This window comes from Oryctolagus cuniculus, chromosome 11 (assembly GCF_051225735.1).
Source record: "Oryctolagus cuniculus isolate XC-2025 breed Fujian yellow rabbit chromosome 11, ASM5122573v1, whole genome shotgun sequence".
In the NCBI taxonomy this organism is placed as follows: domain Eukaryota; kingdom Metazoa; phylum Chordata; class Mammalia; order Lagomorpha; family Leporidae; genus Oryctolagus; species Oryctolagus cuniculus.
This window is the reverse complement of record NC_142877.1, coordinates 39193087-39219228: the sequence shown is the minus strand read 5'-3', so window position 1 is coordinate 39219228 and position 26142 is coordinate 39193087. Positions and strand designations below refer to the sequence as shown.

Here is a 26142-nt window from a genome sequence, read left to right as displayed (position 1 = left end):
AAGTGTGGAAAAACATTAGTTGTTTTTGTTTTTGTTTTTGACAGGCAGAGTTAGACAGTGAGAGACAGAGAGAAAGGTCTTCCTTTTTCTGTTGGTTCACCACCCCGAATGGCCGCTATGGCCGACTCGCTGTGCTGATCCGAAGCCAAGGAGCCAGCGCCAGCCAACATTAGGGTTTTAAAATTGGTATATGGGGCCGGCGCCGCGGCTCAACAGGCTAATCCTCCACCTGCTTCGCTGGCACCCAGGGTTCCAGTCCTGGTCGGAGTGCTGGATTCTGTCCTGGTTGCTCCTCTTCTACTCTAGCTCTCTGCTGTGGCCAGGGAGGGCAGTGGAGGATGGCCCAGGTCCCTGAGCCCTGCACCCACAGGGGAGACCAGGAGAAGCACCTGGCTCCAGGCTTTGGATCAGTGCGGCGCACCGGCCTCAGCGGCCATTGGAGGGTGAACCAACGGAAAAAGGAGGACCTTTCTCTCTGTCTCTTTCTCACACTGTCCACTCTGCATGTCAAAAAAAAAAAAATTGGTATATGGAATTCATTTCCAAGTTAGTTAGTTTCATTCTGAAATGCATTTCTCATACACCATGTTAGATTCGCAGGATAGCCTACAAAGCAAAAGAAATGCAAAACAACAACAACTTTTCATCCCAAAATGTCTACTAGAACTCAACCATGTGTTAAGTCCTGGGAACATGGAACTGACAAGCATGAGGACAACAGTAAAACATATCAGTAAAAAAGTCTGCGCTCTCCACTTCCATCACTATTTCACAGCTACAGAGCTACTTCAACAATAAATTGAAAAGTGTGAAAATTCTGTTAGTTGGTCCTCTCTTACATCCTCTTGTGCATTCTTCTCCCACTTCTTTTTTTTTAATTTATTTATTTATTTATTTATTTGACAGAGTTAGACAGTGAAAGAGAGAGAGAGACAGAGAGAAAGGTCTTCCTTCCGTTGGTTCATCCCTCAAATGGCCGTCAGGGCCAGAGCTACGCCGATCTGAAGCCAGGAGCCAGGTGCTTCCTCCTGGTCTCCCATGCAGGTACAGGGACCCAAGGACCTCGGCCATCCTCCATTGCCCTCCCGGGCCACAGCAGAGAGTTGGACTGGTAAAGGAGCAACCTGGACTAGAACTGGCACCCATATGGGATGCTGGCGCCGCAGGCAGAGGATTAACCAAGTGAGCTATGGTGCCAGCCCCCTTTCTCCCACTTCTTAATGCCCTTCTTATTCCAGTTGTTCAGATGTACTCATCTTAATGTCAGCCACCGCTTACTTTACTGAGTGGTTTGAGTCAGGCACTGAGGTAATAAACACAAGAAATTTAGTAATTTGGCTGCAGTCATGTGGCAAAGCCAAGATGGATACCAGGTATGCTAGACTCCAAAGCCCATGCTCTTCCACATTTGACTACACTTGTTCCTGCATGCTGAGCTGTCCTTCCTGCAGTGGCCTCTCCCTTCCTATGACAGCCTAAAAAGCTCCATGCCAAAGATTAACAGCATCCATTCCCTTACAAACAGGACTGATATTCCCTTATGGTAGCCAGTCTCCCTTAAAAAAGGAAGGAAGGAAGGAAGGAAGGAAGGAAGGGAGGGAGGGAGGGAGGGAGGGAGGGAGGGAGGGAGGGAAGCAATCTATTTGAAATAGCTCATGATATCTCTTAACCTTTCCAGGTGGTGCATACTATTTGAAAAGGGGCACCTATTTTTATAAGTTCACCTATAACTGGCAGCATTTCAGGCCACTGATAAGAGCAAGAGGGGGAAATGGAGGCAGCAAAAGAGCATGTATTTTTAGACAGGGTAAGATAATGGAGGTTTAGTAAGAGTTTGCCTCCAGAGTCAGTACCTCTAGTAGAAATTAGCTTTTTCACAATTTCTTGTCTTCTATATTTTAACCCATAAGATAAAAGATAAAAAAAGTAACAATACATAATTGTCATTCAATAAATTCTTGCTGCCATTATTTGCCACATGATGAAACCAAAGCCCAGAGCAGGTAACATGAAGTCATATAACAAATGGCAACCTGGGGAATGAAAACCTCAGAATGCCTAACTCCCACGATAGTTTACTTTCTTTTAGATACCTATAAACCAAACTGTCCATTTATCTTTCTTTTCTGTTGAAGGACTGCCTGAATGGAGAAAATTGATTAAATATGTATATAAACCCATAGGAATTTGGCTAGGCAAAAATTTTCCTTGAATGGAACCAACTCCCATATGAAAATGACTTCTAGAAAGAATTATTTCATAAAATAATTTAATCCATGTGTTTGTTTTGCAGTAACAGAAAAGAATCCACCCATTCTTAAGAGATTATCTACTAGTCCCGCCTCCCTATTCTCCAAAAATTCAGCAGCTGCATCTCAGTTTAACCTATACTATCTCACAGCACTAAGAAGTTGGCTTTTCTATTAATTTTAGAATTTTAAAACTCCCGTATTTAATGCTCTGTTTTCTGAGGCCAAAAAAGTGTCATCTTAGGACAATAGGGGTCATACACCTCTTATCAAGGGTTCCCCTTCTGCTTTGATATGCTCCATTCTTGAAGGGGAACTCATAAAGTCAATCAGCTATCAAATAAGCATTTAAACAGATAAAATTCACTTCAAAGAATGAAGTGAATGAAGAGACCATAATCAAACCCTCCTGGGAAAGACAATTAATGGGCCTCCTTTAGAAACAAACATTCAGAGGAACTTAAAAAAAAAAAAAAAAAAAAAAAAAAAAAAAAACACAGGAGAAAATCAAGAATCTAAGAATAAAGCAAATGAAGATATTAAGGAAAATCACTCTCCAGGTAAATCAACAACATTTAAATGTGACATATACTTAATGGAAAGCTTGCAGGCCCAAAGAAATTGTTGCCCAAGCGCAGAAACCACTCTATGGAAATCAAACCAAAAATAAAAGTCTACAATCCCGTTAACTAGTTGTAGAAATTTATAATCTCCATGTCTTGCAATTGTGTGGTGTTTATTAATTTATCTAAATTAAAATAACAATTGAATCTAGGCAAAAGTCCTCTGAAAGATTTTTTTTCTTAAGATGTTTATATGTGAACCCATGCTCCAAGTTGCAAGAACTTATTAGAAAGAAAATATTCTATCAATGTTTTATTTAATACTCTTTCATTAAAAAAAACCATTTATTGGGGTTCCTTTAGTATGAATAATATATCTACTAAGTTATAAAGAAGTGGACATATAGTAGAAGTAAAGGGAAAGTTCTTTCTTAATGTAGTTTTCTTTTTTATATTTAAAAGGTAGAGTGGCAGAGAAAAGAGAGAAAGAGACAGATCTTCCACACACTGGTTCACTCCAAAATTGTTGCAACTTCCAGGTCGGGGGCAGGCCAAAGTCAGGAGCCCAGAATTCCATCAGAGTCTCCCTTATGGGTGACTAGGGCCCAAGCACTTGAGCCATCATAGGCTGTCTCCCAGGCACATCAGGAGAGAACTGGATTGGAAATGGAACAGCCAGGACTCAGAACCAGTGCTCTGACTTGAGAGGCCACCTGGGGCCGAACCCTCGGCACCACAACACTGGCTGCTGGGAAACATAATTTCACTTTCTAAAACAGACATAGAACAATAACTTAATTCTTTACCTCTAAAAGTTATCTGTTGGCATTCCTGTTCTTCTTGCCTTAAATGATTTGCTTATTTATTTGAAATTGCTCTCTGCCAAATAAATATTCATGGTTGGGGTTACTGGCCTTCATCTTCCACGATTATCACATGATTGTAACTACTCAATAATAAAAAGAATAAGATATTAGTTAACTTCTTTTCGATACAGATGGCTTAAAAATAAAAAGAAATATTTTTCTACTGTAATCTAATAAGCATCCTTTTAACACGCTTGCATTTTTTCTAATTATGCTACCACTACCTTGTTGTAGTAAACTTTAGAAAATGTTGAGATTCCAAAGGGCTGCCCACAAACCAAATGGCATCCCAGCTTTGGCAGGCTGAGCGCCTCATTCCGGCTTCTCTCACCCCCTCTAGCGTTTGCAAAGCTCATCTGTCTGATTATCCAGTTACCTCACTGAACAAGAGCTTGGCTAAGTCCTGCCCATCTATGACATCACCCCCTTCTTCAACCACTGCGAGGTGAAGCTTTAAACTTCAGACTTGGAGGTGGGCTGTGTGCAGTAAACTGGAATGCTCTCCCTCGCGCACTCCTCAGTGTAGGAGTGATGTGAAGCAGGGCAAGCTCAGCCTGCAGCTGCCGCTGGCTTTGTGTGGACTGGACGCAGCGCTTGGGGGAAGGGGGAGGGTTGTTACTCCAATTCACAGTCAATGGAATTACAGCTATAGCGGCAGTGTATATACGACTGCCTTTTCTCGTCTTCCTGGTAAGTGTTTTTCATGCTTTTTTTCTTTATTATTGTCCCAGAAAGTTTGCGTGGTTTTTACTCTCTGGAAAGAAATGCGGTGGTGCCGTGAGGAATCCGAATAGGAACGTTTGCTCTGTCACTAGCAGGAGCGATACGTGTTCATGTAAGCCAGCAAGGAAAAATTTGACTATAAAACCAAATGCAAGAAGTTTCTTAAAACCTTCTTTGAATCAAAAGAGGAATAAATAGTTGTTTTCTGTCTCGAGTAATTGCTGTTTGAAAATAGCCTTATGGAAAACAGCAAGTAGGAAAGTTAAATGTTAAATATTAAAGAATACAAGGCAGATTTTTCAGATAGGAAAACGAAAGATCTTGTTAACTTGGTGTGTACTGTATGTGTGGTATGATCACCAATTGCTGTTTTTACAACTGTGAGAGAAAATCAATAATCCCTCAGCCCATGAGTACGCAGTACATGAAAAGCATACATCTTGCTCACAGCCACCGGAGCTACTCCTGGAGACTTATGTGCCTCTGTAAAGGATTAACAGCTACACCTAGATTTTAAAGCTTGCACTGCCATCCAACCTGAGCTGCATCAAGCATTTCAGGCTTGCAAATCTTAACTAGTAAATTCAACTCAGAAGAGAGAGAGACTATTCCAAACCATATTCTCTCTCCAGAAGAATTTCAAATCCATTGCTTGGGCAAGTATAGTATGTGACTAGCATAGTAAATGGCTAAGTCTACTCAGATAAACTAACAAAGCTCACCCTAGAAGCTATCCCTGATATATGCAGTGAGTTCGGGGCGGGAGAGAAAAATAAATAAATAAATGAGTTGGGCCCTCAGCTAGTGGGAATATGCAGAGTAGCCATTCACTAGCAACTTAGAACAGGAAAATTTTATTTTAGAAGAAATGCATTTTTTTACACAAAGCTTTCAAAAAGTAGTTAAATGCATAATCTCAAAATTTTTTTCATGAATTAGGTCTGAAACAAGATGGTTGCATAGAGGTAAAGATGCAACAGGCCCCTATTTTCTCGACATGTTGAGTGGGGGTTGGTTTATATTAATTTACTTACTTAGACTTTAAAAGAAAAGAAGAAGAACGTTGATATTTTTCTATTATGGAACCAAATTCTCTAAAGGTTTTAATAGCTATTTTAAATATTCTTAATAAATCTGTCTGCTTTAAAATACATATGCATGTTTCTTTATTAGCCCAAAACAACATGAATAAAGATATTAAGAGAAGTGCTTCAGTTGTATCAACAGCTTTCATTTCTCTCTAACTGCATCAGAATATCCTAACCAGCATAAACATAGAAAATAGATTTGTCTGTTTTCAGGTAGAATCATTTATGTCTGATCCAAAGTCACAGAGGATTAATACTTAAATCTCTTTAGAAATAAGTAAAAAAAGAATGAACTCTTTAAAAGTAGTACCACAATAACATTAAGATTACTAACACCACAAATATTAATCATAATATGCCAGGTTTCAATCATGAGAGGACCAATTAAGTATGCCACTTATTTAAAAATATATGTATATGAACACATATATGTATATATATGTGTGTATATAAATCTATTTATAAACCTGAAATAAAAACAGGGTTACAAAAACATGATTGTATAAATTTAACTAAGAAAATTACAGTTTAATTTTTTTAAAATACAGCACTCTCAGAACATAGCAAATCCAAGGATCAGCAAAGATATTAGTGAATGAATAAACATAATTGATTCATTAATATTGTGCTCCAGTATTACTATCTATCAGTTATTAATTGGCTTTTCAATTCTCTGCTCTCCCTTCTTCTAAAACCAATTATGCCTAGGTTCAAAATGCCCTGTTAAACACTTCCTAAACATAATGTTTGTGAAATACATAATTGGGCAACATATAAAGTTTTTACAGAAAGAAGAAAAACGGAAAATTTATCGTAACTAAATGTGGCAGCAAAATATAAGGTATGTTTCTTTTGCTTTCAAGTGTTAATTAAGGAGCTTCCAATTCTATCAAAACTTTTTCAGAGCTAAATGAAGCGGCGTGAAATAAATTTGGTTGAAATCTTGTGGCTGTCAGACTTTGTTAGCAAGCTATTAATTATCTTTACCCCAGTTTCTTCTCTAGACTATGTTGCCCAATCAAATAGAAACTCCAATTATGCTCAGCATCTCCTGCCTAGGGACACAAGACCCTAATGAACACTCAGTCTCTTCAGATAAAAAATACAATTATCAGCTTTAAATACGCAAGAGAGATTTTTTTCCATGCTTTTCTTGGCCACACATTCTATGGCTTTCTCCTTTTCCTGGATAATTTTGAAAATTTTAAGCCCTACAAAATTCAATAGCAGGGATTTTGCCTTGTGTCAATATTATATACATTTCTTCTTTCTTTCATTTGGATATGCAAATGTTCATACTAATATTAATTCTGTTTATTTTAAAAAATATTTGGTTTAGAGTTGCTATTTTGGTCAATTCTCAACTTTTCCTCCCTTTCCTATGGTGGGTGGGCTACATTAACAAACAATGTGATTAATGGCAAGATGCAGAGCTAACTTAAAAATCCCGAGTTGACTTATATGTTCTCTTATTCAGACCAGTTTATTTAAAAAGCATAATAAATAATTATTTAAAATGAAGTGAAGACCACCATAAATGAAGTCAACAGGGAAATAGGATTCAGTGGATTTTTCAAAAGCTGTAATTTCTCCTCTCCTTGGTCCCTCACTCCCCTTTTCCTTCACCCCCCACCTTTTGCCCCAGAGGCCTTCACTGTTCTTCTCAACGGGAGGCTTTGTTGTAATTAAAGCAGAGAAAAACTGGCCAGCAGCAGCCAACATCTGACTTGCGGCTTCTGAAAGCAGTGTTCTGGTAGAGTGTACCACCCCCCAGCGGGCAAAAACTCTACAGTAAATCTCTCAACAATATTAATCCTCAAAACTGCAATTTCTCTTCAGAGCATAAAAAGGAATATTTCTCAGCTCCTTCTAATATTCCAGCATTTTAAAAATTTACTAAAAGCCGACAAACCAATTTCCAACAAAGACATGGTTTGTAAACGTCTTCAGAAACAGTATTCTTCCCTTACCAATCAAATAGGTATATGCATTTCAGCAAACATTTTCCGGTTTCAAAATAAAATGCAGATGAACATCACTAAATCTGGTTAAACTTCCCACTAAAAAATAGTTTTGAAAGCCATGTTTACATTGTATAAGGGAGCAGATTTCAGGACTTTGATTTTTCCAGAGAAAACAGATTTTAAATAAAAATAAATCAAATATAATTTAAGTAATAAAGTTTCTTTTTCCACCCTGCATATGCATGATCTCTTTCCTACTCCAAAATCAAATGTCAGAAATGTATAAAAGCTCTCTCCAGGTATGAGTATGTTTAAATGAGAGGAGGGAGAAATTGCTCTCACTTGATGAGACAATGACAGCTTTTGTTCTTTATTCTTTCACTTTACATGTGCACAAGTTACCCTGGCAACTTTGAAGAGAAAACCCACAGACCACTTTTGGTTAGACACCACTTTCAAAGTGTGCCACTGAACTGTAGATTGATCAGTTTTTCTATTGCTGATTTTCTTCCTCTTTTTCTGCTTTAAATCAGTAATGCCCTACTCAGACATTAAAAAAAAAAATGTGTTTTATGATTTTAGATGTTCTCACCAAGGAGCTCAAGTAATTACCACACAGTAGGCTCAAATAGTTGTTGAATTAGTGTGTGGAGATTTAAATATTGGAAATTTAAAGTACATCAAACAAATTGTATTCACACTTTGAAACAGAAATTTCTAATTTGCAATGACAAAATGTTTGACATTAAGTAAGCATACTTTTAATTACAATTGCTCAAAAGTCAGCATGAACTTAAGCATGGCTCCTGCACCAAACTCTCTACCACTCACCTTCACCACCCTCCAAATTAATATCTTACTCATTCTAACAAGTCTTGCTTCACTATAATTCATTTAGCCTGGCTATAATATTATAAAAGGAAGCTGCATTCCCTATGAGGAAAGATAACATTCCAGTTTGTATTTTTGTTTTAAGGATGCTCAGTTTAACTTTACAAGCCAAAATAAATGAAGCATAATTACATTCATTTATCAAAAATCTACTGGGAGAAAGAACCAGCAACATAAAAAGAGTAAAAATAATCCTTTACATTGAAACTTTTATCCCCGATTTTCCATAAATGAAACAAAAGCTTCCAGGCTGGAAAATGGTCTGGATAAAACCACATATGAAAAGGCACACTCGCTTCTCTGCCTCTCAGCAAACCCTTCAGACTTCACGACTCTCGAGAGGAGAGTTAGAGGTCCTTCTGCTCGCCTGGCATTAAACAAAAGAATTGGAACTTTCCTGAAATCTGATGATCGTGGAAAATTTAACAACCAGACAGGCTGCTTAGAAAGCATTTTGCTGTCACTATCAACTAACCTGATGTACTCCAGTTTTTCAGTTTAACCATACATGTAGTTTATTTGAAATACCGCTTGTTGTTACAAAGACTTAGCATTCATTCACAGGTTGTTCATCTTGCTGAGTTTTTTAGTAGCAATTTAAGCCTTCATAAAGAAATTGCCTTTCTAATATTGTAAATTATTATTGTATAACTTCCAATTTACCTTGAAATATTCACAGATATTCATACTTTTTTTTCTTCAACCACAAAGCTTTAATCAATAATGCAGCTAACTTGGATTAAAAATTCTACATTCCATTCTGTTTTCAGACTTTTAAGTTTTGCATTTTTTTACGTTTGCAGCCTTAAATAATCATTCTGTGAGGCAAATCATTAAGAAGAAACTCAAAATGACCTTATATTTAAGATTTTCTTTTAAAAAATGAGTAATGATCAAACAAGTCAAATCAAAATCAATTTAAATCAATGGCAGGAAAGAAAAGACTCAGGAAGGTGGCACTCTACCACCACAGAGCTTTAGCTGAATTCAAGTGATATTCCCAAAAGAGGAGAAATACTTTTTCAACTCACAACATCATCACCTCAAAAATGTTGTAGTAGTAGAGAAGCAATCGCATGAATATGTAGATTGCCTCAAGTTCTTCATTTTATTTAAATACCAGCTTTCTATTTAGATACAAATTCTTAAGTGATAGTAGCCTTTCAAAAATATCTCAAAATGAGAGCATCCTTTTCTGTTTAGGCGTTTTCTTAGGTTCATCATGGAAATAAACCAGAGGCTTTTCAGGTTATATGATTACACTATACATGCAAAAAAAAAAAGTCTCCAAAAATTTTTTATTTATATACAGAAACTGAATAAAAGGATCCTTATAAAAATCTAATTCATAGTTTGGTGGATGGTTTTTTTTCTTATTTTTGTGAGTGTTAAGTGTTACATAAATGTAATGATTCTGTTAAAAATAATTTCAAGACATTCCATTAAGTAACCAAGTCTTCATTTATGGTTCCCTCCCCTCCAAGTTGCCCCATTAACAATATTTTTTTTCTAAAAGATCGATTGCTTTTTGTTCACAAGTAATGGCCTCTTTCAAGCCTATGCTGACAGAAAGGTTCTGAAGTCCCTGTTGTGGAAACCTGGCCACAGTGTCTGTGCCCGTGGGGGTCATTTCTCTTTCCATCTCAAGCACATTCAACCACAGTGTCTATGTGTGTGAATATGTAGATCAAGATCAGAATCAGAGAAGTCTGGGGCCAGGCCTGCTCTCTCAGTTTTGATGGAGACATCTTTACAGCCTTTAATATGCTAAAAACCGAAGCCAAAAAAACCATTCGACATTAGGATTTAATAAATAAAGGGGAAAGAGAACTATAAAACACAAACATGAATTGAACTGTTTTGAGCTTAGGTACAGGGAGTAGGGGATGTGGGGGAGCATTGAGTAGCATCTTTATTTCTGAAAGAGTATCCTTCTCTCCTAAGAAACTCCTTTTATGTTTTTGCCTTTTGTTTTAATGCAATTTGAGGAGAAGAGAATTGCATTTTCCAAGACCTTAATGAGATTTCAAGCTTTCTGTTAATCCCACATTATTACCCCTATTGTATGAATGACAAACTTAAGTTTGCATATCAAACAGCAGAGGAAGCAGTTTCACAAGCGTAAAGCAGGTAAAATAAACAAATTAATCTTTTTTTTTCACACCAATGTAGATTTTTTTCTTCTCTAGGTTAAAAATGTGAAAATCAATACATATTCTTAATGCCTGATTGAGTAAAATATATGTAGCTCAGATACAAGATACAAGATAAAAGACATTTATTTTATCTCTGGTTATCAATCCAACCCTCAGCTTAGACACACTGGGATCTGACCTGACTCAGGCAACAATCAACAGTTCTTAAATCCTCATTCATTAGATTGATCAACTCCATTTTGGTATGTGCCTTGCCTCATGGGTATTGCTAGGATATGAGAAATGCCTGACTATTGGTAACACTGTCACTAAGTTCTCACTTCTTTATTTTTATAATAGTTTTAATTAGTTCTAATGCAATTCAACAAAAATAATTATTTTCTTAACATATTAATCACATTGTTTTCTATGTTGGATAATGTTCAAGCTTTGAAAACATTTACAACAGATTTTTAAAAAGTTAACTTTGTAATTATGTTTTCAATAGCTTGGTTTTCCATTTTCACACACTGAGAAAACAACAGTTTTCAAGAAAATACACTATTGAAATTTAACAATAATGAGCAAAAACCCTAAAGGCATCACAGTAAAACTTCACATTAAACAATAAATCACTTAAACTTTCCTCTGTGGGTACTGTGCAAAAGTCCTCATAGGCTGTTTTATCCATCTGCTAACTGTTATTTTTGTTTCAAGTTGCCTAAATAGTAATTACATGTCTTTGTAATTTTTTAAAAATTTTCTGTTAATACAGTTCATGGCAGCATTGGTATCTGGTAGCAACATAACAGAAACAAAATATTTAGAAAACCAGAAACACAAATTTTGGCCTGTTTCAGTGGTGTGTTTGAATTCTGGAACAGATGCTATCCTTGTTGGATGCTAGGTAATAACTAGAGGAGAAGCAAATTGCTTCTACTTTAGTCCTTAATTTCAGGGTCAAATATTTCCATGATACTCAAATGTTCCCTACAGGTACAGAGAGCATATGCATAAGCCACCCTAATATTACTTACCTTCCTTAGCCCCTAAAGAACTTTCACGAACATTGGATAATGGACAAAGCAGACATACAGCATTAAAATCACTGGCCTCTTTAGTCAAACTAAAGTCTTCTTGTAGAAATAAAAAATACACTTATTGGAAATTGGCATGCTCATGTTTTTACCCAGAGAGAAATAAATGCCGAGTGAAGTTTTGATATGCTTTCTTAATGAGCATTTAAAAGATGATAGATTGAAATAAAGTTCTCTCCACTCCAAAAACAGATCTTTCAAGTTTATTCACATCACTAAAAGAAAATTATAATAGTATTCCACTTAAAAACCAATTATAATTTCAACTCTTAAGCCACCTTTGGGGCAAGAACACCTGAGGATCACCAAGTAGTCCTCAGACATAACCCTAAAGAGAAAGAGGATGGTGCCCACATTTCACAATCAGGAGAACTGAGACCTACAGGAAGAATTAGGGCACTGAACAAGTAAGAAAGGCTAATAAAGCAAGATCCTTTCACCTTCCTAAATTGTAAGTGTTGTTACATGATCAGAAATATCTAAAAAGTTACCATGACATTTATAGCAAAAATCTTGTTGTATATTTGCTCATGTTTTTGACATACTCTTTTAAAACTTTTTTTTCATTTTATGCCTAAATTAAAAAGTTATCTTTTAAAGATTTACCTGATTTTGAAATAAAGGGCATACTGCCTTTTCAAGGAGGCTTTGTCTCTATGTTTATATCAGTATGACAGCAAGAATCAGTTCATAGTAGAAAATACCTGTTTGATGATAATCTCAACTTCAGTTCCTACTTTATATTAAAAAACTTGAAGCATAAAAACCAAGAGGTCACCCTTTCCCTTTTTACCAACTACGATGTAAGATTAGCTGCTTAAAGAAAGAACTGAAGTTAAATCTCTAGGAAATTTCTCTAGTATGTTAAAGTTCATTATTAATAGCTCATTAAAACCTTTTACTTTCACAGGAGATGCTCAGTCCCAGTATATTTTAAGGAAGAGAAAAATAAGAGAAATTTAATATGCTTCCTTCTCTTTCCATGAAGAATATTTGAATTGTTTCCATTGCCTCTCAAAAGAGAATACTTGCTCTTGTGTAACGTGACTGCACCAGAAACTCTCTGAAAGCAGCAAGAAGCAAAAGCTGGAAATAGCTATTTCACAGCAGGTAATCATACCTCAGGATGTAGCTACTGTACAAAGTTTATACTTGGATAATCCTGGATGGGAATAAAGGTAGGGGGTAGCTGACTGAAAAAACTATTACTACATAGGCCTTAGGATCATGAATGGCTTTCTTCATGAGGATCTGAAGTTACTATCTCTGACCACATTGCACAGAAGAGCCAATAAGAATTTCAAAGAGGGCAATTTCCACTAAGGGAATTAAGCTACACAAAAGGAACCTTCACACAGAAACTATCAGAAAGGAAAAACAAAACAACATAGGAAGCCATGTGTTCTACATGGTAACAGGAAGCTGAATTGTTTCTGGCCCCCACTTTAATGAGCTTGCCCACCATGCTGAACCGCAGCTGGAATGTACATTGACAACAGCAAGCCTGATCTGGAGGTGTGTGCGGCATAGGATTACTTGAATAAACAGTGAAGAACATTTCCAAGGACTAAACAAGAGTTTGTAAGTCCCAGCCCCTCAGCAGGAAAATAATATATGTGCATTGGACTTTCACCCACGCAAAATTTACTCACATCCTTCAATAAGGTAGGAAAAATATTATAGTATTTTACTTTCTTGCCTAAAAGCCTAAAGGCTAACTAATACCTAAAGCTGCAGAAGAGATTATATTACACAGTACATCAGTATAAATCAATAATTCTCCAGCCATGGGGAAAGTTGAATCAGGTTCTAGGTTAGAAATTGAAGAAAAAGATAAATGCACTGTGAAAATATATTATGAAATAGAAAATAATGAAAAATATGAATGATGTTATTAAATCATGTAGTATGAAACATTGACACAATGGGAGCAGAAGAAAGTTTAACTGGAAATGAAATGTTCTATTTAGATTAGCTGGATGTGTTAGCTATGTGCTTCTTTCCCTAAGGTAAAGGAAAGACTTCTTATTTTATTGCTAGAAGTACCTTCTAAACAATGTATGGTATTAATAATAAAATAAAATAGCTAGCGATACTTCTTCCAGAAAATGATTGGTTTTACTGAGATTATTATCAAGATATATGCAACTGTTCCTGAATAGTAAGAGTAGAGACATTTTAACCACACATTTCTATATCTGCATAGTTCCTTACCTAAAACAAAAGTAAACATAAGAATTTGTTTTTAAGAAAAGTAAAATTATATTTAAATATAACAAATCATATTCGTATGTGTCAATTACTATGAATATTATGAAAAGTTATAAGCTACTTTGGACAATGACTAATTGTAAGATCAATATCAAGTATATATAAAATGCTTTAGATTATACAGTAAAATATTTTAACATTTCAAAATCTAATTGACATAGGGCATGGATTTTAAAAATTTCTGTACTAGAAACATTTAAAATAAAGAGATTTTATGTTGTGCTCATTGTTGGCTAGCTAGCAGTAAGCCAAATTTCGTCCCAATCAAAAAATTAAAATACTGAAAATGATAATAAATGTTTTAGTTTCCATACCTTTTTAATGACTTACAGTATGCTAGGCCTGAATATTTCTTGTTTTTCTTTTTACTCCATCCATCCAGGGCTCTGAATTGACTGAAGCTACCTTGTGTAAAGACCTTAACACTGCTGACCATGATCAGCCCAGCCTGGAGCATCTTCCTCATTGGGACTAAAATTGGGCTATTCCTTCAAGTGGCACCTCTATCAGTTATGGCCAAATCCTGTCCATCTGTGTGTCGATGTGACGCAGGTTTCATTTACTGTAATGATCGTTTTCTGACATCCATTCCAACAGGAATACCAGAGGATGCTACAACTCTCTACCTTCAGAACAACCAAATAAACAATGCTGGGATTCCTTCAGATTTGAAAAACTTGCTGAAAGTAGAAAGAATATACCTATACCACAATAGTTTAGATGAATTTCCTACCAACCTCCCAAAGTATGTAAAAGAGTTACATTTGCAAGAAAATAACATAAGGACTATCACTTATGATTCACTTTCAAAAATTCCATATCTGGAGGAATTACATTTAGATGATAACTCCGTCTCTGCTGTTAGCATTGAAGAAGGAGCATTCCGAGACAGCAACTATCTCCGTCTGCTTTTCCTGTCTCGTAATCATCTCAGCACAATTCCCTGGGGCTTGCCCCGGACTATTGAAGAATTACGCTTGGATGATAATCGCATATCCACTATATCATCACCGTCTCTTCAAGGTCTCACTAGCTTAAAACGCCTGGTTTTAGATGGAAACTTGTTGAACAACCATGGACTAGGTGACAAAGTTTTCTTCAACCTTGTTAACTTAACTGAACTATCGCTGGTACGGAATTCCCTGACTGCTGCACCAGTTAACCTTCCAGGCACAAACCTGAGGAAGCTTTACCTTCAAGATAACCACATCAATCGGGTGCCCCCAAATGCATTTTCCTATCTAAGGCAGCTCTATCGACTTGATATGTCAAATAATAACCTAAGTAATTTACCTCAGGGTATCTTTGATGACTTGGACAATATAACTCAACTGATTCTTCGCAACAATCCCTGGTATTGTGGGTGCAAGATGAAATGGGTACGTGACTGGTTACAGTCACTACCTGTGAAGGTCAATGTGCGTGGGCTCATGTGCCAAGCCCCAGAGAAAGTCCGTGGGATGGCTATCAAGGATCTCAATGCAGACCTGTTTGACTGTAAGGACAGTGGGATTGTAAGTACCATTCAGGTAACCACTGCGATACCCAATACAGTGTATCCTGCTCAAGGACAATGGCCAGCTCCCGTGACCAAACAACCGGATGTTAAGAATCCCAAGCTTACCAAGGATCAGCGAACCACTGGGAGTCCCTCAAGAAAAACAATTACAATTACTGTGAAGTCTGTCACCTCTGACACAATTCATATCTCTTGGAAACTTGCTCTACCTATGACTGCTTTAAGACTCAGCTGGCTTAAACTGGGCCATAGCCCAGCATTTGGATCTATAACTGAAACCATCGTAACAGGGGAACGCAGTGAATACTTGGTCACAGCCCTGGAACCTGATTCACCCTATAGAGTATGCATGGTTCCCATGGAAACCAGTAACCTCTACCTATTTGATGAAACTCCTGTTTGTATTGAGACAGAAACAGCACCCCTTCGAATGTACAACCCTACAACCACCCTCAATCGAGAGCAAGAGAAAGAACCTTACAAAAACCCCAATTTACCTTTGGCTGCCATCATTGGAGGGGCTGTGGCCCTAGTGACCATTGCCCTTCTTGCTTTAGTGTGTTGGTATGTTCATAGGAATGGATCACTGTTCTCAAGGAACTGTACATACAGCAAGGGGAGGAGAAGAAAGGATGACTATGCAGAAGCTGGCACTAAGAAGGACAACTCTATCCTGGAAATCAGGGAGACTTCTTTTCAGATGCTACCAATAAGCAATGAACCCATCTCAAAGGAGGAGTTTGTAATACACACCATATTTCCTCCTAATGGAATGAATCTGTACAAAAACAATCACAGTGAAAGCAGTAGTAACCGAAGCTACAGAGACAGTGGTATCCCAGACTCAGATCACTCACACTCATGATGCTGAAGGATTCATAGCAGACTGCCTTTCAGGTTTTTTAAAACCTAAGGGAGGTGATGGTAGGAACCCTGTTCTACTGCAAAACACTGGAAAAAAAAAAAGACTGAAAAAAGCAATGTACTGTACATTTGCCATATAATTTATATTTAAGAACTTTTTATTAAAAGTTTCAAATTTCAGGTTACTACTGCGATTGATGTAGTGGAGATGCCTGAAGACAATTCTATATTTTAGTATTTTTTAGTAATTTGTACTGTATTTTCCTTGCAAATATTGAAGTTATAAACCATTTACTTTGTGTTCTACTGAGTAAGATGACTTGTTGACTGTGAAAGTGAATTTCTTGCTGTGTTGAACAATCAGGACTGCGTTCACATGAGATCCTTGTAGTATAAGCACAGGCCATTTTTCACTTTGGTATTAATAAAATGTAAAAAACAACAAAAAAAAAAAACAAAAAATAAAAACCTGGCTGGATGGCTGAATGAGAAAAATTAAATCTCAAAAAATAGCTATGAAATAATGTTCCAATTATGAAATTTGTATAATCCCAGTGATATTGAATAAATCAAAATGTGTGAAGTAATGGGCAATATCAAACTTGCTGCATATCTCAATTTTTGCTCCAGGCAAATTAGATATCCTTAGGAAAGTTAAGCATATCTTTGGAACTGAATAATCAGCAGGCATAAAAGGAGTGTGAAGTCTGTTGTTAAAGTGATTGACAACAAAGCTTTGAGGATGGAGGACTTCACAAAAACAATAAGTTTGCTTCCAAGTAAGAGGGTGGGGGGAAATAGGTACTTTGGAAAACATGAAAATGTAGACTTGTATGGTGTAATGAATACAAATATTGGAGTTCATTTTGGTTTTGTCTGCACCATTCTGGTTTCTGAAAAGTGAATTCTACAAACGAAATTGCTAGTGTTCATTACATTTTTATTATAAGGGAAGTCAAAGTGAAATCTTATGCATAATAAAAAGGTAGCAGTGTAACTGAGTCCCCTCAACAATCCAGGAAAGTAGTATTTTAAATAAGTGAGAATTTGAAAGAAAAATACTAGAAAACAAATTTAGATCTGGTTTATGTGAAATGTTTTAACACTGTACATAAATGTTCAATTTACTTTCACAATGATCAAGAATACTGCCCATTACTGTCACAATTTTCCAGATATTACATGATGAACTTGTAATGTAACATTTCTTTCTAGCTTCCTACTGAATTTGTGAGCTATTACTTGGTTAAAAAACCATATCACCTTTTTGTTGCCATGATTTTTTTTTTCAACAAAGAACCAAAGTGCATTGTACGCCCTTTGGCCAGTCTTGTATGTGCCTTGATCCAACGCTACATGTATTCAGCTTTTAAAACTCGACAATTTTTCATACTTCTTAAATATGAAAAATTATGGTCTTATTGCTGAATAAAACTTAAAAAAACAGTACAGAATAATTGTGCTTGCTTTTTCGGGCTTGTGTTACTATCAGTAAAGTAGCAAACTGCCCAGCACATTAGTCCTAAACACCCCATGTATTTTTCTAGGCATAAAATAAAAGCTAGTTACAAATAAAAGAAAAAGCAATATCTTGAAGTTGTGTATCATTTTACTTCAAATAATTCAGTGATTAAAGTATAAAATTCATTTCCTCGCATTTTACTTGTTCATTCTTTAGATGGAAAACCACAGCAATGGTTTCAGGGCCTTTCTCTCTTATGTGCACTGCTGCCATTAACCTGAATGTTACTTTTTATGGTAATCTTAGAAAATTCTTTTTTTGGGTACAGTGAGTTGGTATCAAGCTTTTGAAACCTAAGATCTACCACATAAAGGTACTGTTATAAATTGAACATGATTTAGCTCCCCAAACTCATGTAGCTGTTTAAACCCCAAAGTCTTATGTTAATGGTTAGTGGAATTAATGATTGATGGATTAAAGTAGAGACTTGATCCAGTTGTGGTGTCTGAAGGGGTGGTGTTTGGGTAGTGGTTTGAGTTGATTAGGTTGCCAGGGAAGAGTCCCATGATCAAATTATAACTGGCATTCTAAAGAGAGATCATATAGAGGGTAGATGAAGAGTGTTACTCCTGTGTCTGTCTCTGCTTCAGGATCATTCCTCCTCCCCAAGTGTTCCACCACTGCCAGCCTCCACCAGACACCAGACTAACGGATCTTGGAATGTGGACCTCTAACTGTAAGCTGAAATGAATCTCTCCTCCTAAGTTGCTCTTAGGTATTTTAGTGCAGGTAATGAAAAGTTCACTTATACAGGTACACACTTAAAAACAAATTGTTTATCATTTCTCGACCAGTTTCCATAGTTGTAGAACAGGGTTATGAATGCCACTCACCTCACAGAGTTACTGTGAAGATTAAATAATATGATGTGTATCTAAACTATACAATGTTATACAAAATATATATTATTACTGCTATGGTTGAGAAACATTCACTATCCTTCCCAAAGGCGTGCCACTTCTACGCTGCTGACTGACAAAGATAAATTTCCAACCATGATCCTTTCCACAATTCATTTGCCATCTTTAAAATATACCTGAGCAATTTCTTCTTGTTATGAAGGATGGTTGTTTTCTAGGAGCAACTAAACACAAGCAAATGTTATTAACAATTACTAGGAGGAGTGTTTTTTGAAGGAAATTCAACTTTGTTTTTCTAGGTTCTGAGTAAATTAGACAACAGTCCTGCAAAAAAGTCATGGAGCAAGCTGACTGATCCCATAAACACCCTATGAATTTGTTGCTTATAAAAAGCCAAACTGTTGCCCCATGCTGCCAGTTGTAAAGAGGTAGCAGCATTATAGTGATCTAGCATCACAAGAAGGGGGGCTGGCATTGTGGCAGAATATGAAGACACAAGTCTTTATCTCAAATAGCACAAAATAAATTATACAATCATTTCCAAATTAAGTGTTTACATTTAATGTAAACATGTCCCAAATTAAATGTTTATTTCAAATCAGTTACTAACTGAAAATTATGGAGAAAAACTTACAACTACATATACAGCTTAGAGATTCAACAGAAATGCAACGGGGAAAGCAAGGAAAAAATATAGAGGGGAAAAAAAAACCACTCCCTTGCGGAATGTTTGACAAAAATCAAAAATTGTGTTTAGATGCAGCCACCTGTAACCATATTAAATCCTTGCACTTGCACTCTTGTTCCCTATTAAAAACATTGTGCTGTGTCTTTCAGTGAAACTGATTTATTAAAAGCATTCCCCTGTGCCAAAGGAACTAGTAAAAAACTTGCTTTACTAACTACAGTTTCTGACTGAAGCACAGTTTATAGTTACTCGCCAACACGACAGTTCTCATCAGGAATCCAAAGAGACTCACAGGCTCCAAAGCACCTGAAGTGTGGGTGTTAAAGGAACCAATCCACCACAGAAGTTTCTTTAATATGGGTTCATCTGCTGCTGAAAGCAGTAGTGGCATTTAAAATTTTAATTCCTTTCTGCTACTTAAAATGATTAGCAAACCTTAATTTAGCAGTCTTAGAATTACAACTACTGTACTTTTTTGTTTAAGAAGTTTTGGTTAATTTGGAATTAAAAAACTCTCATGTTTATCAATTACTTTCTTAAGAATTTCTCTATAAAGAATCTTAACAAGCCAATGAACTTTACTGAGTGGCTTCTATTAGGAAGAGCAGAAGCCTTGCCTTCAATACGTATACTATACAGAAGTTATAGGGCATAAACAGATACATATTATCTAGTAAAAATTTACTGCTACTTCAAATAAGAAATTACATCTATTTGGATAGATCAAGAAAGATCTTATGAAGGAGGTAAAATCAGGGCCAGGTGCTGAAGAGTAAAAATGAGTTTAAAGGGAAAGGAAGAAAATCAGACACTGGCCATGAAGAGAAAATGGTGAACAAAATCATGGAGATAGAAAAATGAGGAATGTTTCTTATTCCTGGTGTTGGTTAGATTCACTTCAGAAGATTTTTATTGAGATAACCCAGTGTCAATACAGACTCACTAAGTTAAAATCTTCCAGGTTAAGTTTGGACATTTATATGGTTTTTAATTGCAAAGAAGATGCTGATGTGGTTGAGGTCCACTGATTTAGAAGGTATCTGAAGAAAGGCCAACACTCCAGTTGAAACAAAGGGTCCATCCAGGGGTTAAGACTGGAAAGCTTTGTTTTTGCTTTTTTGCTTTTTTTTTTTTAATCAAGCTTTGTAGTGTGTTGAATTCCAAGTCTGCAATGATATTCTTCAGCAATTGTTATTGACAAATAATTAATAATCTGTACATTTTAGGGACTTTGTTGTAGAAATAAAGAATATTGTATTAAGGACAAATGAGAAGACTCTGGGAATAAGACGTGTTAGGAGGCTATGCAGTATTCAAGGCAAGAGGAAATGAAGTTGTGAAGAGTGGATTGCTAATGAGATGGAGAAGGAGGAAGGGAAGGAAGAGAGGGAGGGAGGGAGGGAGGGAAGGAAAAAATATTGATGTTAAAATGAAGATTTTCTTAATAAGTAACTAAAATATTGGTAAGGCAATTAATAAAGATGGATAACAATGTAGAATATGAAGATTTCAGAGCAGTTTGCACACACTGAATGCACTATATAGATTCAGACCTACTAATTAGTAACAGTGGTTTCTTTAACATTTCATAGTGGGTTGGTTTATATAATAAATTAAAATCATCTTATATTTAAAGTATTTTTATTTTGTTCTTTTGTAAATAACTTTAGGATGTTAGAAAACAGTTTCTGGGAACAGATCAAGGAAGTGGATCCATATATAAGAGGTTATTATTAAATCTGAGGGAGTGGGTGAGATAACCAACAGAAAATGAGCAAAATGAGAAAACAAAAGAGCCAAAGAAAGGAACACCTGACACTTGTAGGGTTAAAAGAAGAAGAATCCAAAATGAATAAACTAACATAAAATAAAGGGTAACAGGGAAGAAAAATTAATCATGGGGGAAATATTATAAGTTCAAGGCACTAGCAATATTTTTAAAGGGATACTGTAATTAGAAAAATGACATAGCGGAAAACACTGCTAACTTAGGAAAAAGTAGAGGTCCTCAAGTATATGAAAGCAGTGTGTGCACAGGAATGAAGCAAATGCCTCTAGAGTGTGGACAGGATAATGGAAATAAAGAAAACAGAGGCAATGAGGAAGATTAATATTCTTTTAGAAATTAGATCTCAGTGGATCATGGGGAGGAATAACGTAGATAAAAAATGAAAATCAGGAGGGAGACTTATTGATATCAAGAATAAGATACAATATTAAGACAGGAATTTACAATGAGAACAGGACACTTATTTATTAGGAGAAAAGATGACCATGACTCTAAGATAACTGAATTAAAGGCTCTAATGAAAAAGCTATGGTTTTAGAAAAGTCATTAGCAAGGAAGACAAAGTCACTGCGAGAGATAAAAAGATTGGTGTGAAGGTAAGCTTCCTAAGGTTGATGCTGAGGAAGAAGTGAAAAGTGTCCTGAAGATGAAGATGGTGGGATTAAATGATGTGGATATAAAACTTGGGCTTCAAAAGAAAGATTTCTGAATAACAGCAACAGAAACATAGTCAAGACTTTCAGTATTAGGGAAAAGGATTGCAGAGTCCCTTTCCAAATTCTCCATTCCACCTTTCCTCTAGTTTCATTAAATAGTGGCAATGGCAGAGGAAGCAGACACCAAGGGAAGGTGTCATCCCCAGGGAACAAATGCCAATTAACTGAAGACTACTGTAAGAATATCATCACATGCAGAACTGGAACCCAAAAGAAGAAGATTGCAAGGGCCCAGTGGAAGCAGTTAACGATGGGCCAAACAGGCTATACCCTCAGATGGAAAGTAACATGAAACAGGAAAGCAGACCAGGGACTTTAACAGATGCTGACAGTTAAAAAAAATGTTGGGGTGTGCTGGCATTGTGGTGTAGCAGGTAAAGCCACTACCTGTGACGCCAGCATCTCATATGGACACCAGTTAGTTCATGTCCTGGCTGCTTCACTTGCAATCCAGTTCGCTTAAAATAGCCTAGGAAAGCAGAGGAGGATAACCCAAGTACCTGGGCACCTGCCACCCACATAGGAGACCTGATGAAGCTCCTGGCTCCTGGCTTTAGCCTGGCCCAGCACTGGCTCTGGGGATGAACCAGCAAGCGGAAGATTCTCTCTCTCTCTCTCTCTCTCTCTCTCTCTCTCTCTTTTTCTCTCTCTCTCCCTCTAACTCTTTCAAAATAAATAAATAATTTTTTTTTTTAAAAAGAATGTTGGTCTTGAGAGGTCAGTGGGATTTCCTATTCTAAACTGTGTACACATTCTGAATAGATGATAGAGAAGAACTAGAATAACCATCCTGCTCTATTCTGTGAACATCAAAACAGAATTAAATCCAATTTTATCTCAAAATACACAATGAAGAAGCATTTCTATCGATGCAAACTTCCACTGGGCTTTCCCAGAAGTACCACAGGATTCCAGGCAAAAGGTTAAGCGGATCACATTATGTACCCCTCCGATCCCTACCCTTTATCTCATTTTTGTATTATATGGGTATGATGAGATTAGAAATGAACTTTAGGACTGCTTTGAAAGTTTTTTTTTTTCTTTTTTTAAGAGGCTTCCAAAGGTAGCATGCAACCACAGGGGTGTGGAAGTGGTGGATAATGGGATTTTACAGACTGATTGTATGCTCAAATAAAAGCAGTGCTGCTTTTTCAATGCCAGCTGGCTGGAATGAAGGGAGGACAGTCTAGGCAATTAATGCCTGCAGTAATTACCCTGTTGAATTGTACATTGGGACTCTGATAATTGTGACATTACAAAGCTGAGACTAGTTTATTTCAATGTTCCATCTGAAAGCATGGAGTCACTGAAAGAATTTCACATTTTAACTTCCTTGATATGGGGATCAATGCTAATGTATAAACCCAATAATGTCTAGTATTTTTAAAAAGTCCAAAGAAATTCTTCTTCTTGAAAATAATGCTCTATAAATATTAGTGATGTCTTATACTTACAGTGGGCCTGATAAGAGCCCAAGACTTATTGCTGCTGCTCCTATGGACACTACAATTTGTTGAGGAGTTTGTCAAGCACAGTGTTAAGTATCTTATTAATATTATATTATTATTATATATAATTATATATAATATATTATATTATTATTTTATTATCATACACTGTATTATATATAATTATATATAAATATATTATATAATATATATTACACATAATATATATTATATTATTGTATTATATTATTATATGTTATATTATTTTATTATTATTAATATCTTATCTTATTAATTCACACAAAAATTTGACAGGTAGGAATTATGATCCTTTTTTCGTAGAGCAAATTAAGTCTTTGAAAGTTCACAGAGGTTTTTATTATTATTATTATTCATTCAACACTGATGATTTATTGAGTACCTACTCAGTAGCTGTGCTTGGGGCTGGCAGCAGTGAACCAAAAAGACATAGAGATTATAATTGGGGAAGGTAGGAATTCAGATCTCAAAAACCAAAACTGGAAAGTGAAAAACTGTGACACACACCATGAAGAGGAAAACATGGTGCTATGAGTGAGCATCACAAGAGAACCCACTTAGACTGGGTGGTAAGAGAAAGCAAAGTAAGGTAGTGTTCTGAACACAGGAAACAGGGCATACTAAAAATTTTCACACAGGAAATCTGCATAGTATGTTTAAGGATTGAAATAATGTCAGAGTGGCTCATGTCCAGTGAGCAAAACACAGGAGAGATTGGCAAAGAGGAACTGGGTAAAGGGTCTAGACTTCATTCCAATATAAAAGAAAGTCAGTGGAAGTATTTTTAACATGGCAAGGGGTGCAAGGGAAGAGGATTATGGGGACCAGATAGCCAGACTTCAGTTGTACTGTTTCTCCAGCTACTGGATGAGGAAGATTTAGCAGTATGGAACAGGAAGGTGCTAGTGAGTAGAGAAAAGGGAAAAGATGCTCTTTATATTTTGAAGGTATAATGGAATTTTTCTGAAAGCTGCATGGTTAGTAAATAGTGGAACATGGATTGTGTCTGTTCCCGAAGCTTGAGCTCATAGCCATAATCTTAAATAAACAGTGAGCAGAAACACTTCTTCAGCAACTTTAAAAAGGGGTTTGAGTTTAGTGAAAAAATTATTTCCTTTTACTAACATAACAATTGGAAGATATTTTCTGGATTAACTTTGCAAAATGTTTAATAGGGTAAATGTGACTTTTTTCTACCAAGGCTTACAGACTTCCACCCCCTGATGCAGAATGATGATTTCTTGCCATCAATAGTCAATAGCTGTTATACTCTGGTAATAACACTTGTCTGTCTTGCAGTTTTCAATATTTAAACTCAGAGTTGGCAGACAAATCTTAATGTACAGTTTCACTTCAGTACCTTTTCATGATCCTTGTGCATTAACAGATTTTGCACTTCTATTTTCTCATACCTTGCACTGACTGTACAGAAGCAAGTGCTAACAAAGACATACTTTTATCTCTTTCTCTAACACAGTAATGTGCTCACTATATTACTCTGCAACCTTCTGATAAAGGCAGAAGCGAGAATGTTAAATGCTAAAGAATGGAAAAAATAACAAGTTCTTTGAAAAATTCATTATCTTAAAGCTGTCAAACTGATTTTAAAATTCTTCTTTATGTTTTCTGGAATACCAAGAACACATGCTGAAGAACACCTATCTAGACCTCTACTTGTTATAGTCACAGAGTAACTAAAATGTATTGGTGTTTAAGCACCAGGGACAGTGTTTCAAATGAATTAGCCCTGCTTTTGGGAATCTTTTTTATTGAGAAAAGAGGGTTAACAGCTAGGTTCAAGTATGTATCAGACAACTAGGAAGTCTTCCATTTAAGCACAATAGCAAAGCAAAATACAGGCTATTCCCTTCTAGTTATGAATCCAAAATAGCAATATCCTTGATTTTGAAAAAGAAAGGAGACAGACACACAAACACACACACACACACAGAGCATGAGAGAGAGAGTGAGTTCTGTCATTGTGTTCTGATTTCATAAACATGTTTAAACAAGACACAATTATTTCACTGTTTATCATTTGCTGATCTTTTCCAGCTACAGGAACTTAGCTAACGTGTTTCTTTAGACAATTCCTCCATGAATGGTAACTAATACACTTAAAGGATTAGGGCTAAGAGTAGAAATTAGCCTTAGATATTTATTATAGTGCAATAGATTTACCTGGAAGTACAACAGTTCACAAGAACATTAATCTTTCTCACCTCCCTAGACAAATTTCACGGGTTTGCCTCCAATTCTTCACTTTTCCTTAGAAGTCCCAGACAGAGAGGTAACAGTAGGAGCCATTAAAACCAATTAACATTTCACCTTCATTTTAGGACAAATAATAAAGAAAAGAGAGGCAGTTTAAACTATTTCTTTAATAAATGTGTGAAGAAAATGTATAAATCATTTCAAAATTAAAGGGAAAATTTATGCATGATAAAATGAACCTGTGTGTAATAATAATGTTCACATGAAGGAAATTAAATGTAATTGCTTGCCAAATGTTTAGAAAGTAAATAAACATTCACTAGCTATATGATCTTTTAATATTAAGAAATACAGAATTGAGAATCCATTAGAAGTATGTCACTCCAGTGCTCTTTTAGGTAGTTTATGACAGATAACAGAGTAAATGATTCATTTTCTTAAAAGTCTTTCTAGGATTAGAAATTTTGTACTATATTTCAGAGTTTCATCTAAAATTTAATGTAGACACTGAAGTGCTTTAAAGTGGTTATTAAATGTGAACATTATTTAATATAGACATTAAAGTGTTATACACAATTACCTTACAGAAACAACTGCGCCCCCCGCCCCAGTATCTGCAATTGTTTATACAAATTA

General features: G+C 36.0%; 2 protein-coding genes across 9 annotated transcripts in view; one reads left to right on the top strand and one right to left on the bottom strand.

The window, feature by feature from the left end:
* The window catches only part of MACROD2 (mono-ADP ribosylhydrolase 2), a 2169899-nt gene that overhangs the window by 1805032 nt on the left and 338725 nt on the right, over positions 1–26142 (bottom strand). The gene's annotated exons all lie outside the window — the stretch shown is intronic.
* Positions 4092–26142, top strand: part of FLRT3 (fibronectin leucine rich transmembrane protein 3) — a 110940-nt gene continuing 88889 nt past the window's right edge. Inside the window, exons 1-4 of one of the 5 annotated variants that reach the window (XM_070052106.2) lie at positions 4119–4368; positions 6198–6330; positions 12487–12686; positions 14230–17826. In XM_070052106.2, coding sequence (XP_069908207.1) covers positions 14282–16231 — 1950 coding nt within the window. In that variant the 5' untranslated portion in view covers positions 4119–4368; positions 6198–6330; positions 12487–12686; positions 14230–14281 and the 3' untranslated portion in view covers positions 16232–17826. Of the gene's footprint in view, positions 4369–6197; positions 6331–12486; positions 13242–14229; positions 17827–18342; positions 18429–26142 lie in introns of those variants that run through there. The other 4 variants (XM_008256363.5, XM_008256362.5, XR_016215998.1 and 1 more) reach the window with 4 other exon arrangements.